The sequence below is a fragment of the Ahaetulla prasina genome, chromosome 5 (genome assembly GCF_028640845.1).
Source record: "Ahaetulla prasina isolate Xishuangbanna chromosome 5, ASM2864084v1, whole genome shotgun sequence".
In the NCBI taxonomy this organism is placed as follows: domain Eukaryota; kingdom Metazoa; phylum Chordata; class Lepidosauria; order Squamata; family Colubridae; genus Ahaetulla; species Ahaetulla prasina.
The window spans coordinates 15,610,147-15,629,524 of record NC_080543.1 but is presented as its reverse complement, the minus strand read 5'-3'; the positions used below and the strand labels follow the sequence as shown (position 1 = coordinate 15,629,524).

Below are 19,378 nucleotides of genomic sequence, written 5' to 3'. Positions count from 1 at the left end.
TGAAGGCTCGCGAGATCAGAACTCAAACGTATATAAGCGGCCCATCGGGCCTTTCGCGGCCTTGGCGATATACGCGCGATGAGGTGAGTTGCTGTGCAATCCGTTGTCATCCCTTCGGTTTCTGCTCTCGGTTCGGCGCGGCTCGTTGATTTTATTTATCCGTCAAGTCTCTATGCCGCCATTTCGATAGAAAAACCTATATATGATGGACGGCTGTTGCGCTTAATTCGCCCGTAATTATTAGACCGTAATATGGTTGGTTGGTCGGTTGGATGGATTTAGTAAGATGATACATGAGCTGAGCGATGATGGCTTTCATCAGGCCGGCGGTTTTACCAATACCTTGGTTCGTATAACAAACGAACGACCCATTGGGATCACTATATCAAAATGACTAACCTGATGTGCGGCCAAAATCTGAAAATAACATTTAACACAGCACAGGACTTAAGCAAAATGGTTCGGTTGAGATCTGCATATGTGGGGCTGCTTGGGGTACATTGTAGGGGTGATACCGAAATAAAATTTTATCATATTTTATCTGTATCTTAAATTGTATTTTATTCCAGTTATATTTTAAATTGTAATTTGTTCCTGTTTTATTTTAAAAGGTGTTTTATTCCAGATTCATTTTAAATTGTGTTTTGTTCCAGTTTCATTTTAAATTGTATTTTATCCCATTCCATTTTAAATGGCTGTTATCAAAATTGTAATAATTTGTTTCTGGAACTCTGCACTTTTGATATGGCCCAAGCAAGGGCTAACCAATAAATGTAATGTAAAGCTGGGGGTTTAAGCCGGTGAATCCCTAATTCCAATTTTAAAATAATCCTGATTCATTTTCCCCCCATATAAAAAGTGAGCTCTAGCTTTTGCACAGGAAAGGAATAAATTGGAATTGGGCAAGTGATCTGCGAATTCTCATCCGTAGTTGATAAAATTCATAGAAATTGTCATTTTGACATTGGCAAAGTCCTAAAAATAGGCTTATCTCAGAAAAAAAAAACATTTACCCTATACTTGTACTCAACCACTTTGTGGTCCTCCTCTATGATAATTATCTTGACTAAGAGAAGGTTTTTCAATATAGCAGTATTCCAGTATTTGGGGGGGGGCTGCCACAAAGCAGAAGGGGGTCCGCTTATTTTTTCAAAGCCCCAGAGAGAGCGGGACAAGAAACAACAGATGGAAAATTAATCAAGGAGACAAGCAACCTGGAATTAAAGAGAAACTTCCTAACAGTGAGGACAATTAACCAGTGGAACAGAAGTTGTGAGTGCTCCAACATTGGAGGTTTTAAAGAAGATATTAGACAACCATTTGTCTAAAATGATAAAAGGTCTCCTGCTAGTGCAGGGGGTTGTACTAAAAGACCTCCAAGGTCCCTTCCAGCGCTCTATTCTGATTCAAGGTTGTCCTTTCTCTGTACAATATCTAGAAAGCATAGATTAGGAGGCCCTTTACTGTATATTATTTCCCTTATATGCATCTTACCATGAATCCTGTGAGGGTATGTTAGGCAGCAAGGTAGTGAAATAGTGATCTAGGAGAATATTTTAGAAACTTGGTGGCAGAATGGCAGACTAAATCTGGGTCTCTGGATGGAAATGGGCTTGTTTTCTCCCAGTTGATGGAAATGTTTCCATGTTGGTGTAAAAAAGGCTAGGTTTGTATACCACATTAAGCCATGATAGGACTCTTTGGATATAGCCTGCTATGTAAACTTGGCAGCATCTTGATGAAGATTCATAGCCATCCAGGTAGAGTTGACTGAAAGTTGAAGCATGGCAAATTTGGTTTTTTTTTTCTTTTCTTCTTTCTTTCTTAAATGTTTCACTGCTTATCCAAGTAGCTTCTTGGGTCTGAGCAAGTTGGTTAGGCGGACACCATCTATAGGTACTTCTCTAACCACCACAAATGAGTTTTGCTCTATTTTATGACCTTTCTTGCCACAGTTAAGTGAATCATTGCCATTGATAAATTAGTAACAAGGTTCTTAAGTGGATCTGGCTTCCCCATTGGCTTGTCAGAAAAAGTGAGCACGTGACCGTGGGCCACAGCACACCAGTCATAAGTGTAAACAGGTGGCAAGCATCTGAATTTTGATTACACAATTCTCCTGGGGCTGCTACAAAGGTCATAAGTGTGAAAAATGGCCATAAGTCACTTTTTTCAGTGCGGTTGTAACTTTGAACGGTCACTAAATGAACTGTTGTAAGTCAAGGACTACCTGTACGTCCTCCAGAGTGGTTTCATTTCTTGCCTAATAGGGTGAATAGGGTTGTGGAAGGAAGGGAGGGATAAGGGTGGTTGTTCCCATGGTTTCAAACCAAAAACAAGCACTTGCCGTGACTTGGCTTCCAGGAAACTTGGTTGTTATTAAACCCTTATTAAAGGAGTCAAGTCTTCTAACTTGCAGATTCACATATTCGATCTTTGAGATCTCTATATAAATTCTGGCACATGCTTCAGATCATAAGGGCGTAGAAATTATTTTGGATTTTTGGTTGTATATTGACAAGACCTGGAGTGGTCTTTTTAAATAAAATGAGCTGCTGGAACCTACTTTTCAGCTCTTTTTTTCTGATGGATGCTAATGGTTTTTATTAATTGCAATGCTTTTGCTGTTCATTGATTTTAACTGAAAGATAAAGAGAAAAAACTCCAGTAAGCTTATTAAAAATACTTTTGGTAAATCAGATCTGTAGAGAAATCTTTTTTTTTTGCTATAAAGTGTTAAGCAAATCTTGATTTTTTAAAAAAAAATTTGGTTTCTTGAATTAGTTTGCTTGGGATTTCATGGCTTATAGATGGCTTTTGGTATTTCAGCCTTGAATCTGTGAAATTAATTTCTGTTATCTTCTCAAGGTCGAAAACAAATATGGCTAATGAAACGGGAACATTAGCAGCTGCAGCTCTTCCGGATAACCAAGATACAGAAGTGTGAGTGCTTTTTATTGAAGTCATGGAATAGTCATATCTTAAATAATAAATTCGTTCTGCATTTCATTGCATATATTCGGCATTTAGCAAAATATGTTTTAATCTGCCTTTAGTCTGTATATTGGATTGTCTCCTATTAAGACATTCTTTCCAAATATTGTAGCTGGAAAAAAATGAACGGTTTCTCTTCTAGGCTTATGTTGTACAAATCATGGCTCTAAGGCCTTTTCATTTTGAATTAATGCTATTTCTAGCTGATGAATGACTCAGGATCATTTCTGTAAGGGTATTCTAATGTATACAGAGGTATTTAATAGGTTGCTTTCTGTCTTTTATTTATTAGTGCAGTTTAGAGCAGGGGTCTCCAATCTTGGCAACTTTAAGACTTGTGGACTTCAACTCCCAGAGTTCCTCAGCCAGCAAAGCAGAGTTCCTCAGCCAGCAAAGCAAAGCTGGCTGAGGAATTCTGGGAGTTGAAGTCCACAAGTCTTAAAGTTGCCAAGGTTGGAGACCCCTGATTTAGAGGACAACTAGAATTAGTCCTAAACTTATCACGGTTGAGCCCAAAATTTATTTTGCCAAGTGAGAAATTTAAGTGAATTTTGCCCCATTTTACGACTTTCCATGCCACATTTTTTAAATGAATCCCTGCAGTTGTTAAATTGGTAACCAGGTTGTTAAGGGATTCTGGTTTCCCCATTGAGTTTGCTCCTGTCAGAAGGTCGCAAAAGGGGAACACATGACCCTGAGACAGGGCAACCATCATAAATATGAGTCAGTTGCCAAGCATCTGAATTTGGATCATGTGACCATGGAGGTGTGAAAAATGGCCACAAGTCATTTTTTTCAGTGCCGTTGTAACTTCAAACGGTCACTAAACAAAACTATTGTAAGCCAAGGACTACCTGTACTAATGATTCTGAATGGCTTTTATTTTTTTTTAAAAAAATTAAAGAATAAAACATCCAACAGAGCTTAAGCATCAGCTATCCCAAAAACCACTCGCACCACAATCAAAATCTCCAGGACCGTAAAGTCTACAAAGTTGAAATTTGGCACGTATGTTCCTCTTGGCTTCTAGGTACTTGCTAGGAAAGGATTTTTAAAAATGACCATCAGATCATTAGTATTTCTTGTATTATTAGTATTAACATGCTCTGATGCTAATTAGACATTCTACTCCCCCTCCCAACCTGAGGGAAGGGGGTAAGATGGGGAGGCTTCTGTGGGGAAGCCTGAGGGAGAGAAGTGGGGATAGGATAGACCAGGGGTCTGCAAACTTGGCTGTTTTAAGACTTAAGACTGCTGCAAAACTGGCTGAGGAACTCTGAGAGTTGAAGTCCACAAGTCTTAAAAGAGCCAAATTTGCAGACCCCTGGGATAGGCTTCTGTGGGGCAAGGCTGAGGGAGAGGAGAGGTGTAACTACTCATTAATTTTCAAGCTGTAGGTGTCGATTTCTCAAGCCCGATCACATAGTTTTGCAGCAGAGCACAGTTATTCAGCTAGTGTGTGTGTGTGTGTGTGTGTATGTGTATATGTGTGTGTGTGTGTGTGTGTACATGTGTACACACACACAAACACACACACCCCTCATGGCTTGTGGGTGGAACACTTCCAGGTAGCCATTTTGCATCCACGTCTAATGAAAAGTTATTGACCTGAGTAAAAAATTAATCATCCATGCTCAACATTGGTTTGGACTTGCTGGAAGTGGGGGGGAGATGGACAAATCTACATTGCTACTAGGGAGTAATTCTTACCTTTCATGACTTCAGATCTGGCCCACATTTATCGAAGCACTCAAGGAAGAAAGCTTCAAATTCGGCAAGAGATGCCGGCCGGTCATCTTCTGTGGCTATGCAGAGCGGTCCTTCCCCAGCTTGTATGAAGGCTGAGAGTCAGACGAAGTTACCCAAACCTAAAATTAACCTCCGTGCCCTCTTTGATTACCACTTCACACGAAAGCAGCACCGCTTCCGCAAAAGATGGAACCCTACAGAGTGGAAACCAAGCACATCTCGCAGGTATATCAGAAAATGGCCGGGTAGGCACAGAATTCCAGAAGATGAACAAAGGAGGGGAATGAAAGAGAGAGGAATTGTATTTCCTTTCGTGGAGAAATATTACGGCAGGAAGCATCTCCCTTTAAAAACGGTGCAAGAATATGAGGTAACTTACAATTTCACGCTACTTTTTGTGGGGGGGAGGAATGCTCAGTAATGTTTTTGAGGCTGTTATTCACACTCTTGCTGATCTCCAGATGTCTTAATGATGGTTATGGTCGATGGTTCTGAGCAACACGAGTTGGGAAGGTTGATCTAGGCCAGGGGTCAGCAACCCCTCGGTCCTGGAGCCGCATACGGCCCTTTCACCCCTCTGCTGCAGCTCCCTGTTGCACCGGTTCAGCTAAACTGGTAGTTAACATTTTCTGTAGTTTCCAGCTAATCTCACCACTGGCTGGTCTTGCCCCTCCTCTCCCCGTCACTCCTCACCTGACCTGAGAAGATAAGAGACTCGCTCCAGGCCTGCCACGCTCCGCCGAAAGGCCATGGGGGCAGGGACACACGGCGAGGCGATGGCCAGAGTCTTAGTGCGGAAGCAAAGCTGCACTGTACTTGCCTTTGCTGGTCAATGTTGCAGTTCATTTGCACTCAAGGCAGCCCTCGCCTCCCGCCGCTTAGGGCTCAGAGCTGTAAGCCACGTCCTGTTGCTAGGGGCAGGTGGGGCAGGGTCACATTGTGGCTCTGTGTCGTAATGGGCTCCAGGAGGAAGAGGGGGTTAAATTTTGCTGTGCTGCACAAGGCGCTACAAAAACAATGGCCAGACCATGAAGTGCCTTGGTCGCTCGGGAAGATATGCAACCTCTTCGCCTGAGACACTTCCCCAACCGGCTGTGACTGTTGCCGCTGCTGTTGCTAGAGGGCGAGTGGGGGACGGTTAAATTTCGCTGGGCTGCGCAAGGCGCTGCATGAGCTCCTCATGGCCTGCCCGCTGCTTTCGCAGCGCCTTGCACAGCACAGTGAAATTTAGCGTGCTTCACAATGGAGAGAAGGGGAAGATACAGAAGAGAGAGACAGAGAAAGAGAGAAAGATACAGAGAGGGGAGAGAGAGAGATAAGAGATACACACACAGAAAAAAAAGTGAAACCACATTTTTGCAAAACTATAGATAGGGCTCTTTAAGGCGATCGGCCAGGAGGCGAGACCAGGTGTGACCAGAGGTGGCTGGGAGGAGTGAGGCATGGCCAGGCATGGCAAATAATTTAACAACTGGTTCTCTGCCCTAATGACCGCCTGGGGTGGATCAATACTGGTGGTTAAATTATTTGAATCCTACCACTGGTCACAACCCCCGATGTGCGACACCCGCCGGCACACAATTTATTGAGCTTTTCGATCCCCAGGTACTGCCAATCATGGATAAATCCAAGAAAAGAAAAGTTTCAGAAGAAAACAGAAAGTTTAATAGTGTGTGGGCAGATTCATTTGCTTTCACTGCTGACGAGACTGCGTTTACCAGTATCTGGCCTAATATGTGGAGAGAAATTGGCAGACAATAAAAAGTGGAACGTTGTAAGACATTTCCAAATAAACATTCAGCCTTTGCCGAAAAATATCCGGATGGAGATGAGAGAAAATAAGCCATTTTAGAACTTTTGTGGAAGATTGATTCGAGCGAAAATCATTTCAAGAAGCAAACGAAGTTCCACAGGAAGAAATGATGGAGTTTATACCACTAAAAGGCCAAGCACAGGTGGCGGGGGAGAGAAATCTGTGAGGCTGTCTTGGATTATCTAAGAACCAAAGAAATAAACACCACCCACCTGGTGTCAATGGCTACTGATGACAGGAGCACAGAAGGGCTTTGTGGCTTTACTGCAGAAGTCGCTGGGTAGGAAGTTGCTGACATTTCACTGCGTCCTGCACCAAACATTTCCTCTGGAATGCACAGAAGTAATGAATCTTGTCCTTCAGATTGTCAGTACAATAACGGCAAAAGGCACTGTCGGTTCCGTTTGCTACTGGACGAGGTGGTGGAAAGCACGTATTCTGATCTCCTGCTGCACAACAAAGTCCAGGTGGCTGTCCAGAGGGGAGGTGCTGAAACGCTTTGCTGCGTGTCTGGAAGAGGTGAAAATTTTCCTGGGCAGCGAAAGGCTGACTTCTCCTGAGCTGGAACAGCCAGAGTGGCTGGAAAAGCTACACTTCATGGTAGATATGACCGCAAACCTGAATACGCTGAATGCAACTCTTCAGGAGAAAGGAGGCACAGCCCTGCATTTGCTGAAGACGGTTTTGGCCTTTGAGCACAAGTTGACAGTGTTTGCCAGAGATTTACAGAGAGGTAGCCTGTCTCGCTTCCCCTCTTTGAGAGAGTTCAAACGAGCTCACAGTACGATAAATTCGGAGTATTTGCAGTCTGCAGTCGCCGCCATGCGAACATCGTTTGCGAAACAATTCCGTGAGTTCAGCCCTGTCACTCCCCTGACCTTCGATCCATCCCTATTGAATATGACTGCATTTGAAGGTGTGAGTCAACCGGTTCTTGACATGGAACTGGCCGACATAGCTGACAAAGAGATATGGATGTCCAAGTTCAAATGCTTGGCAGCTGATCTTGAAGATGTTGCCCTTCAAAAGGCCATTCGTGTTCAGAATAACAAAGGGAGTGATACTGAAAACCTTCCCAAACTGAACAAACTTACCTTCGATACATGGACTGCCATCCCCAACACTTCTATCAACATGAAAAAATACACATTTGGAGTCCTGTCGATCTTCGGATCTACCTACATCTGTGCGCAGGTCTTTTCCAACATGAACGACATTAAAAGCAAACATCGTTCACACTTCACAGACAACAGTTTACAATCCTGTGTGAGGGTGAAGGTGATGTCTTACAGCCCTGAAGTGCAGATTGTGTGCTGAGGTCCCGGAGCAGAAATCACATTAACTGGTAAAATAAGTATTTTAACTGGCTATTATTTTGCAAATATATATTTTACATTGTTCAGTGAAAATAGTCCTTTTTTTTACTCAGGTTGACAGCTTACTGCACCCTCCAGAACACGCAATAAAAGGATGACGGCGCACAGACGCAGATGGCATTTTTGGTTTGCTGCAGGTGCATTTAAGTTCAGCTTTTTATTTCATAAAAACTCAAATAAACGTTGAGTATTTTGCTTGAAAGTAACATTCCACCCAGCGTCTTTTTTCCCCCCAGAGTTCAAAATGTTTTTGTGGCATGCAGAAATAAAAATTTGTTTTCTCTGTAGCAGTTCATTGATTTCATAAATGCAACACACTACAATGTTTTTAATACATAGCATAAAGTTAAAAAATGATATAATGCCGTATTGTCTTCATTTTAGATGTCAAAAATGTCTGAATATTCATAGTATAAATATTCATAGACAGAAATAGATCAACCAATGGGGACTGTTTGGAAACTGAAATGTAGTATTTGTATCGGGCCATAAGAGACAGTTTGGAGTCTGGGCATGGCTTAGACTTGCTGAACTGTATAAAAGAGTTGGTTTGGCCTCTAATGAGTGCCTCTGTACAATATATTAGCCTCTGTATCTCTCTACTCTGTAATGACTCGCTTCCATGAATATTGCTTCTGTGTTCCTGATATTGTATGCTGAATTCTGCTGTACGGTATTGTATATAAAGAAGTTTCTTATCTTCTTATCTTAGTTGAATCCTGCAGAATTATTTAATTGTGTCTGATTGTGTGTCCTGCAACAAACTCTTTGACAAAAAAGGTTTTGTGGCTTCGCTGTTCTCTTTTCTTTGGGAAACGGGTCCAGATGGCTCTTTTGAGTGTTTAAGGTTGCAGACCCTCAATCTAGGCTCTGAACTGTTTCATTGAGAGTGTTTGGCTGCTTCTTGATGGAAGGAGAACTTGTGCAGTCCTAATAAAGGAGAATATTTGTAGCTCAGGGTTGACACAAGGGGTCCTTGGTGCTTTCTCAGCTTGCTTGTTTTCTTGCAGACGTTCCATTGCCCAACTAGGTAACATTATCAGTGCTAGTCTTTCCAGTTGACAGTCTTGTCACCTATGAATTTGAGTGGATTTGAAGCTTGTGGCTAGAAAAAAACTATCCTTCTCTCCCAGCATGCAGCTCTGAAGGGGTTTTTCAAATACATTGAAATGTTGAAATATGAAGATCATTTGAAGAAGTCCTTGACGCGGTTGAATGCTGTGGGCGATCTTGAAACTGAATGTCTGGAATCACGGAGGCACAAATACCTGGATGACGATGGGCCCATTTCTCCCATTGCAGAGACCAGGTAGGTATAAATGAGACTTTCTAAATCGGGTTTTGCAATCCAAAGATCAGAACTTGTGGCCTCAATTGTGTGATCATTGAAATTGGCTCTTCAGTGTCAACATACAACCGTGACAGGCCATATTATTTTATCTTAATTCCTTTGTAGTAATGCTGCTGATGAAATTTCACTCAAAGGCCATTTTGTCCAATTGATAAAAAGTATCCAAATATTTTCAGGAATTAAGAATTTAGCTGCCCAAAGCAAAATTGTAATCGGCTTTGTCCCTATTCTCTCCATTGAACATAAACATAGGTATGGATAGTCCTTCCCTTAAAACCATTTATTTAATGACCGTGGTTGTCACTTTTAAACCTCTTCATAGCTTGGGACCAGGTTATTGGGTTTTTTTTTAATTTTTATAAAATTATAAATTTTTATAATTTTTATTTTTTGTAAGCCACCTAAAATCGTTCTGAGCAAGTAGGCAGGTGTATAAATTTTCTAAATAAATAAGTCTAATAGGATAATTACTCTGTTTCAGCAACGAGGATTCTGGTAATGAAGACATTGGTGCCAAAATAGTGGTAAGTTGCCAGTAATCAAAGCTTGCTACATCAATTCTACTGTCACACACGGGATTTTACTTCTCCCTCCTTCACTTGAGAAATGCATTAGAAGTGAGACAGTAACACAAATCAGTCGTGTACAAAACTGTCAAAAAGGAGTCTTCCTATTTTCCATATTCCTGCAGGTATCCCTCTACTTACGACCACAAATTGGAACCAGAATTTCTGTCATAAGTCATTGCCATCTCGCATTGAAACAGACCTAATTTTACAACGTTCATTAAGCAAAGCCAACTTTGACCGTTGGCTGTTTTGGCTGGAAATTGGCAAAAAAATTAAAACATTGGAAATCATGATTATATGACCACCGGATGTTGCAACTTGTGGTACATGTGAACTGTTTGCCAAGCAGGCAAATTGTGATCATGTGAACGGAGGGGTAGTACAACTTGTGAGTTCATATATAGCTGTAAATCACTTTCTCTAAGGCAGGGGTATTAAACTCATGTCTTCAGGTGATGTATCGACTTTTCCCCCCTTTGCTAAATCGGGCAGGGGCAGGGGCAGGGCCAGCACGTGACACATCCCGGCCGGGAGTTTTGACAACCTTGCTCTAAAATGTAAATGGTTGTAACTTGAAGACTTAATCTGTATTTGAAAGCCATCCTGTGGCTCAGTGGAATTATTTTGGATCTTGCAGAATAAGGCTGCAGAGCTTGTTGCAAAAACTAAAAGTTTCTGCATTCAGAGTTTTGTATTAGTGCAGGGTCCTGTAGAAATAAGACCTTTAAAGACACAAAGGAAATGGAATAAGTTGGAAGAAGGTAAAATTGATTGTAAAGCTAATGAAATAAAACATGCAATGTAATAAAATTGCAAGAACTGATGGGGGGGGGGAGTCTGGATAACTGTACCCCCCACTCTAAACGAATTGACAAGGGCTCCTGTAAGGACCTGCCTCAGCTAGTCCCTCAGGAAAGTTTAATCAAAATGCAGTAAACGGTGATAAGCCATCAGTAGGAAAATGTGTTTGTGTGTGTGACAGGAACTAGAAATCCCTCACAGGAGCAGCTGAAGGCAACTCCTAGAAAGGCAGGAAATGCTCAGAATAGAGCTGCCTACACAGCAGACATAACCACTGTAACATCTTCCCGTTTCACATTACCTAAACATCATTATAAGCATTGTAACACATTTATTTTATTTATTTATTTTATTAGATTTTTATATCGCCCTTCTCCCGAAGGACTCAGGGCGGTGTACAGCCAAAATAAAAACAGTAACAAAATACAATTAAAATAAACAATTAAAAAACTTATTATAAAATTGGCCAAAATTTAAAACATATTAAAATTTAAAACCCTTTAAAATACTAAAATCTAAATAACCCCAGTTAAAATTAATAAAACTTCTAAGCCAGTCCCGCTTGAATAAATAGGTGCGTTTGTACATTGTAGAAGTTCCGATGAAAACAACTGTAACATCTTCCCCTTTTCCTATTAACACAAACTAACCACTACTACAAACATTATAAAACATTTGTGAAACATTGTAAAAGATCCGATGAAGTTTTGAGTCCCTCAGGAAAGCAAAACTCTTGAATCCATTAAACTGAATCCAAAGAACTGTGAACTGAGAGAAATTGTAGGAAAGCATGGCGAAATCTGAAAAAGCCCCGTGCGCAGCACACAGTAGTTTTATCCAAACTGACACCCCCCCCCCACCGCCCCCAAGTTCACTGACAACAATGTGATGACTGGAACTCTCAGTGCTAGGCCTCAGGGCATGACCCGGCTTTGAAGTGGGCCTTGAGAGAGTAAGGCTGGAACCAGCTGGGAGGGAATCTGTTCCCGTCTTGGAAAATAGTCCCCCTCCCTAATTCTCGAATGGTTACAGTCAAAGCAAAAGCTTGCAAAAAATGCCAGCGAGCCTCCTCCCCCTCCCACCTTTCCAACAGAATGGCAGGACACGATGATGGACCTCAGAGCTCCAACCACTAACCCAGGGCATGCCAGGTTTCCGGAATGCAGCAGACCTGCCTGCCTGCCTGCTTGTTCCATCCTAGAAATGAATTTCAAAGATTCTGCTTAATTGCTCTGATTTTAGCATTTTTTTTTTAAATGCCCCGCTGGTTTCTCTTTTCCAGGACAACAGCTGTTTCATATTGAGCAGCAAAATTCCCAAGAAAAAGAAGAAATTGAACTCGAGGAGAAAATGAGCGGCAACATTTGTTAGTATTCAGGGCATTTAGGTGGAATGCCTAGAAGGCATGCAAATAAAAGTTTTAACGTTCTGAAGATCCAAACTACCTTAAATAAAGTCTCTTAAAAGCAAGCAAAATACAGGACAGGTATTTAAATACAACTTTCCTTTCTTTCCTCTCTCGGCGCTTAGCTGTATAATTCTTTCTGAACATCAGACAGTGACTTTTGTATCTGTATAAACTGCTTTTCTGAGTACGTGCACAGATTTTGCATGACAGTGAGTATTAATCACTGTTTTGTCGCAATGAGCGTGTATACTTTACATTCGCCCTCTTATCCTAATATATTAAAGCTGCTACGTCATTCAAAATTTGCATTTATGAGGTGTGAGTTTTAAATTCTTGGTAGTGTTCGCTTAAATCCAGTAATCCAGATAACTCGGATATTTATAATTGGGTTTAAAATCTGCACTGCCGTTCCCGTGATGACTGTTTTTTAGTTCAACTGCTAAATGATTCACAAATGAACTAAACCTTAACACTGATCGGAACTGAGTGCAGAGGAAATTGTTAGCCTGAGGCAGCTTGAACAAATTGGCTACCTGAAGAACCGTTGATAAGGAACACAGTAAATGATGCAGAACCTGAGATACTGTTGCAAATTGATGCACACCTGATGTGTTTTTTCTGTCTTTGAACTAGCAAAACCACTGAATGTCCTCCATGATGTGCATGTATTTCAAATGAAGGTTCAAGAATGACTGGATGAGGCAAAAAAATGAGTTCAGGCGAACCGGTAGCAGTAATTTGGCCGGGGTTGCCGAACCAGTAGCGACAGCTGACTGACCACGCCAGAAACTGAAAAGGGTTTTTAAAAAATGTTCTGAACTCTGATCAGAACAGAGACGTCGCCTAACTATTTCCAACATAAGCAGTCTGACGACCATTAGTGGGATTGGTCTACTTGTATAAGAATGGGACCCTATTCCCTCTGTCAGACAGCACACAATCACACAGCCGATGATGCAAGAGTCAAGATTAAGAAAAGTGCAAGTGAGGAGGGCGGCAATGAAAGAATGATGTGGAAACATCTTAAAGTCAAAGACAAATACCCCTTTTATGTAAGTACTTGTGTACCTCTTTTATTGTTTTATTCTTATTTAAGTAGTAAGTGCACAAAAGTAAAAACTACCTTTTTGTATATCTTCTTTTTTCAGGTCATTCATTAGGGCAAAGAATTCAATGATTTGGCCACTCAAACCCAGTCACATAACTGCCAAGCCAACCCCCGCCCAGTCACATGACCGCCAAGCCACGCCCGCCCAGTCACATGATCAACAAGCCACGCCCACAGAACAGGTACTAAAAACTTGAAACCCACCACTGCTTTCAGGTACTTAATCTGCATCACGTAGTGACTTAAGATCTGAATTGAATTGCAAGTTTTTTTATTAAATAAACATTGGACACTGACCATCCTGGTTTTGCCATTTTCATACATGTTTTTAACATAACAAATATAATTACTACTTGTCATACATTGCAGTTTTGATCTTATAAACATATCCCTTGTCCTCATTTGTATATTTATCTAAATATTGTCCATTTTCTCTTCTACGAACCCTAAATCTTTCCTTCTCCAACTCCTTTTCCTCCTTTTCAACTATTGGTACAATTTGTTCCATATTTCAAAGTATTCTGTCTCACCCTTATTTTTAAGTTCTAGTGTCAGCCTGTCTTATTTCTACGCAGTCCAAGATTTTCTGTATTCTTCTTCCAGGGGGATTTCTTCATTTTCCCAATATTGCGCACAAACCAATCTTGCTGCAGTTATAACATGCAGCATTAAACATATCTATCCTTTATCATATTTCTCTTTTGTGATTCCTAGTAGGAATAGTTCTGGTTTCAAATTTATATTTTGGTCTAGTACAGGGGTGAAATGTAAAATTTGTTACTATCTGTTCTGTGGGCATGGTTTGGTGGGGGTAATGTGACTGGGTGGGCGTGGCCAACTTTTTTTTTTTTACTTTTAAAAGCATTTTTTCTACAACCTCTTCGTCCGAAGAGGTTGTAGAACAAATGCTTTTAAAAGGCTCCTCTGACAATCCCAGCTGAGTTGCCTGATCGTCAGAGGTTAAAAAATGTTAAAGGCAAAAAAAAAATGCTTTTAAAAGAAAAGAAAAGCCTCTGACGATCAGGCAACTCAGCTGGGATCATCAGAGGAGCCTTTTAAAAGAATTTTTTCTACAACCTCTTTGACCGAAGAGGTTTTAGAAGCCTCTGATGATCCCAGCTGAGCTGAGTGATCATCAGAGCTTTTTTTTTTTTTTACTTTTAAAAGCATTTCTTTGGCCAAAGAAAAAATGCTTTTAAAAGTAAAAAAAAAAAACACCCGATCGCGCGGCTCAGCTGGGCATGTGGGGGGAGGGGAGGGATTTTTGCTACTGGTTCTCCGAACCACCTGCCACAATCGCTACCAGATCAGGCGATCTGGTCCGAACCGGGAGCATTTCACCCCTGGTCTAGTATCTCTCCCAACCATGTTTTTATCTGATGCCAAAATTCCCTAGCTTCTGTACATAGCCACCATTTGTGATAAAAGGATCCTATTGCTGATTTACATTTCCAACATTGTGGTGATAAATTCCTGTTCATTTTTGCTAACCTTGTAGGTGCCACTGTAAAACATTATTATTATTATTATTATTATTTATTATATTTGTATACCGCCCATCTCCCGAAAGACTCAGGGCGGTTCACAGCCAAAAAAAACAACAGAAAACATATAATACATATAAACAGCTAAAAGAATAGAAAGTTAAATTCAATTGATGCCCTAAAACTTTTAAATACAAATTTAAAACCTCATTTAAACCCCTTTTTTAAAAAATCCCAATTTAAAAACTACGTTCAAGCTAGTCCTGCTCTTCGAAACAGCAACGTCTTCAGCTCGCGGCGGAAGGACCTGAGATCGGGGAGTTGACGAAGCCCCAGAGGGAGCTCGTTCCAGAGGGTAGGGGCCCCCACAGATAAGGCCCTCCCCCTAGAGGTTGCCAGCCGACATTGCATATCATGTCCTTCCAACGTTAATAACCTCCTGTTCTTTAAATTTTTCCATTCTCTCACCCAAATAAGTGTGGCAGCTTGCTAATATCTTTCCCAGTCAGGTAGGCTGAATCCTCTTATTTCTTTAGCTTCTTGTAATAATTTTAATTCAATTCTAGTTTTTTCCCCTTTGCCAGATAAATTTAGATATTGTTTTGTTCAAATTTCTGAAATATTCTTTGTCTAATTTTATGGGTATATTCTGAAATGGGAAAAGAATTTTTGGCAAGATCTTCATTTTTACGGTTACGATTCTGCCCATGAGGGAGAGTTGCGACTTCTTCCATCTTTCCAGATCCACCTTAATTTGATCATTTAATTTGTTGTAATTGTCCTCTTTAATGGTTATACATCTTGCCGTTAATAATAATCCTAAATATTTCACTTTTTTTGTTATTTGAAGATGTATTCTCTTCATCAATTCCTCTGTTGTGACTCCGGCCTTCGAGCCTGTTCCCATGGAGAAGAGTGACTCGGAAAGTGAGGGAGAGGAGCCAGCAAGGCCTCCCTCGCCAGGACCCTCCTCGCTGGCACCGCCCCAAGTTCCAGATGCAGGCCAGGAGGAGGAGCTGACAAGGTCTCCCTCTCCCGCCCCCTCCTCCCTGGCAACACCTCAAGTCCCAGCTGCTGACGATCAATCCTGGGTGGATCTGAGGCAGCGACGCAAAGGATCTTGGACACGAGATAACAGACTCAAAACTTGGCAGGATTTTGCACGGTCACTGCCAAGTATTTCCTCAGCTGAAGAAAATCAGGTCTGTAGCAAATAAAAAGACTAGGAGACATGTGTCTTTGAGTTTGCTCTGTGAAGTGGGGAGGGGGGACATAACATCCTCCTCCTGTATTTTGGAGATATTTTTGACTATCATTTTGGGTTTTTTCCTTGTTTACTTTCAATCTAGCTGCTTCCCCATATTCTCCCAGTACTTCCATAAGCCGCAGACCAGATTGTAGTAACTCTTCTAAAATAAATACAAGATCATCTGCAAAGGCTTGCCGTTTATACACTTTCTTAATTTCCAGTCCTTTAATTTGTTTGTTTTTCCGGAGTATTCTTGTTAATACCTCTAAAGTTAATATGAGCAGTAGCGATAGCAGGCATCCTTGTCTCGTACCTTTCTGAATCTTGAAATTTTGTGTTACTTTCCCATTTATTATGACTCTTGCCTCTTGATTGGAGTATATTGCTTTAAACAATAGGGGGGCCTCTGGTGGCTCAACAGACTAATGCAGTCTGTTATTAACATAGCTGCTTGCAATTACTGCAAGTTCAAGTCCCACCAGGACCAAGGTTGACTCAGCCTTCCATCCTTTATAAGGTAGGTAAAATGAGGACCCAGATTGTTGGGGGCAATAAAAGTTGACTTTGTATATAATATACAAATGGGTGAAGACTATTGCTTAACACAATGTAAGCCGCCCTGAGTCTTCGGAGAAGGGCGGGATATAAATTCAAATAAAATAAATAAATAAACACATTTGTAAAGTTTTCACTGAATTCCATATATTTTTAATTGTCTCAAAAAAAAAGAATCCCAATTCACCTCAAAGAAATCTTTCTGATTCAAAGTGGAGGCTAATGAGCGCCTTTAAAACATCCAAGCAGGAAAATATAGAGTTTTGATTTTTCTGCGACTGTTTGGTTAAAATATAGACCCAGCTGTAGGCAGTTCCGGCCCCTTTACAGCCTGTGAACTTCAATTCCCAGAAGTCCCAGGGGGTTGAAGTTCACAGGTCATAAAGGGGGCCAGAGTTGCCAACCCCTGAATATAGCCTGTGCTTTGTAGTTTTGTAAGATACTGTGATATTTAAAATTTTTCTCATTTTCATTTGCCAGCACAACTCCACAACAGCCACCCGTCTACCGCAGAACACAACAGCCTACTGAAAGGCCTAAACTATCACCCAGGGGAATGCCAATCAACTAGAATTCTTTGCCAGTCTTAAAAGGAGCATTTAAAACCCCAGGAGTTCCAAGAGACCTTCAAGTTTCATCGCGCAGGGCTAGCTTAATGTAGTTGTAATGGGGGTTTTATTTTAGTCTGTTTTGGCCTGATCGAATTAGCTTCTTAAAATGTTTCTTAATTTTTGTGATATTTGTTTTTATTTGGCTGTCAACAACCCTGAGTCTTTCGGGAGAAGGGCGGTATAGAAATTAAATAAATAAATAAGGAAGGAAGCATCCGACAAGAAGAAGACAAGTACAGAACCAACTCGGAGCAGAAGACAGAGCAGGCCTCAAAAACCTAAAAGGGGTACCCAATCACCAACATCCTTCCAAAAGATAAAGGTTATCATGGATACCTTAGAATATATACAAAAAGCAAAAGAATTAGTAGAAGAGATGAATCCTACTAGATTAGATGAATCCCACAGAAAAATGAATCCTCTGGATCGAAAGAAAGCTCAGCGACCTCACCAAGAAAGAGCAAATCACCAAAGAAGACCAGGGAATCCCGATATACAACATGGCTAAAGGGTTGACTTGGATACCTCACAGCGGGAAGCAAATACTCCCATCAACTCCGTACAGTGCCTCCAAGTAATCCAAGACATGAGCTAGGCGAAGACAAAAGCATCTTCACTTGATGTCACAGCTCTTTTTACATCCATAGATCCGAAATTAGCCCAAAGAATCTGTGACGGCACTGGGGTCTGTAAAAACCCCCCACAAATCTTGCATTTTCTTGCTTTGCTTCGTCACTGACCATGTGTACCAGCTTATGGAAGAAGTAAGTCTGTCATTCTTCTTCTTTTCCCACCACAAAAAAAAAATATCTTGTTTCAGATTCAAAGTGGGTGCTAGTAGGGTGCTTCTTTAAAAACATACAGAAGGAAAATAGCTTTGATTTTCTGCCACAGATTAAGTCCGGGGATGGACAAGTCCAGGCATCTTTATGACCTGTGGACTTTCAACTCCCAGAAGTCTCAGGGTTGAAGTCCACAGGTTGTAAAGGGGACAAGAGTTGTTCACCCCTGCTACAGATTGTGTTTTGTAGTTTTGTTATGTGTTCTGACATTTAGGATTTTTTTTTCCCCTACTTTGGCGCAGCACAGCTCCAGGTTTTGCCTGGCCACTTCCAGACGGAAGCCGTGGAGTCGGTGCTAATAATACAACCTTCTTCGCAACCCACAGCTAATTTGTATTTGCTGTGTTACTTAAAGGAAGGGACACTGTAACATCTGGGCTTTTAGAATAATCTGAAAGAGTGAAGTTCGTTGAAAGCTGCAAGAAACTTAATGTTAAAGCTTAATGTTGTTAGAGCAATCTGAAAACATGGAGTCTGCCGACTGGTGTGAGAAACTTTACAGGTGTTCCTTGACTTATGGCCAGTCACTCAGGGATTTTTATGACAGACCTTTCTGGGGTTACGGCCCAAATTCAAGGTTCCAACAACTCCTCCCCCACTTCCTCATTCATATGACTGCACTTCAGGCCCTTCGTAACTGGGTCACATAGAAGGATAGGATAGAATTAAAATTAATAGAATAGAATAGAAAAGGAAAGAAAAGAAAAGAAAAGAAAGAAGAGAAAAGAGAAAAGAATAGAGGAGGAGTGTCAAACTTGATTTCATTGAGGGCTGCACCAGGCTTATGTTTTGACATGGGGGTGTGTGGCCGGGGGGGCATGGCCATCTTGGTATCACTCATGTTGGGTGCCTGTGGTGGCCTCAGTGTTCTGCCAGCAAAAGCCAGCATGTAGCCCTCTTGAATTCCGTTTTCACTGGCAGCCGGTTGCAGGAGGCCGTCCCAGTTGAAAACGGAGATTGGGAGCCCGTTTTCGCTGGCAGAGGAACCATGGACCGATCCCTAGCTGTACCAGGGCAGCCCCACGGGCTGGTTGCGGGCCATGGGGCTTGAGTTTGACACCCCTGGAATAGAGAATAGAATAGAAAAAGAATAGAATAAGAATCAGAAAGCTTATCTGTTCTAAGTGGCAAAATGTCAAACAGTCTGCTAGTAAAATTAAACCTTTCATTGCTTTAGCATGGTGCACAAATATTTTAGATATTGATAAGAATGTTTCCTGATTCTTGGACAATTCTTGATTTCAGACTCTTGGAAAACAAAGGTTGGAAAACCAGTTTTGGGGGAAGATAAAAGGTACGTTGGCACCCATTAGTACTTGGGGTATGTGAAATAATCAGTTTCGGAGATGAATAACGAAGCGATGCAAACTGCTTATTCGTGAAATGTTTCCCATCCCTTATTAATACGTGATTTGGGGATGTGCATTATACATGTGTCTTTGTACCTCTGGGGAAAAAAAAAAGAAAC

The 19,378-nt window shown here is 41.2% G+C and overlaps 1 protein-coding gene and 1 non-coding gene across 7 annotated transcripts; both read left to right on the top strand.

The window, feature by feature from the left end:
* Positions 1-4: 4 nt before the first annotated feature.
* On the top strand, positions 5-19,204 carry TAF1D (TATA-box binding protein associated factor, RNA polymerase I subunit D). Of its 6 annotated transcripts, none has more exons than XM_058185866.1 (11): positions 5-83; positions 2,869-2,943; positions 4,720-5,113; positions 9,066-9,241; positions 9,765-9,807; positions 11,936-12,139; positions 12,695-13,113; positions 13,210-13,351; positions 15,504-15,855; positions 16,938-17,832; positions 19,156-19,204. In XM_058185866.1, the coding sequence occupies exons 1-6, from the start codon at positions 79-81 to the stop codon at positions 12,005-12,007; spliced, it is 765 nt and encodes a 254-aa protein (XP_058041849.1). In that variant the 5' UTR covers positions 5-78; the 3' UTR covers positions 12,008-12,139; positions 12,695-13,113; positions 13,210-13,351; positions 15,504-15,855; positions 16,938-17,832; positions 19,156-19,204. The 6 variants fall into 6 exon arrangements, with proteins under 6 accessions (XP_058041849.1, XP_058041850.1, XP_058041851.1 ...); XM_058185867.1 differs by having other exon boundaries at positions 13,210-13,385; XM_058185868.1 differs by lacking the exon at positions 13,210-13,351.
* On the top strand, positions 12,469-12,542 carry LOC131200329 (small nucleolar RNA SNORD5). The gene has a single exon (XR_009155594.1). It is a non-coding gene; the product is annotated as a small nucleolar RNA SNORD5 (small nucleolar RNA).
* Positions 19,205-19,378: the final 174 nt, after the last annotated feature.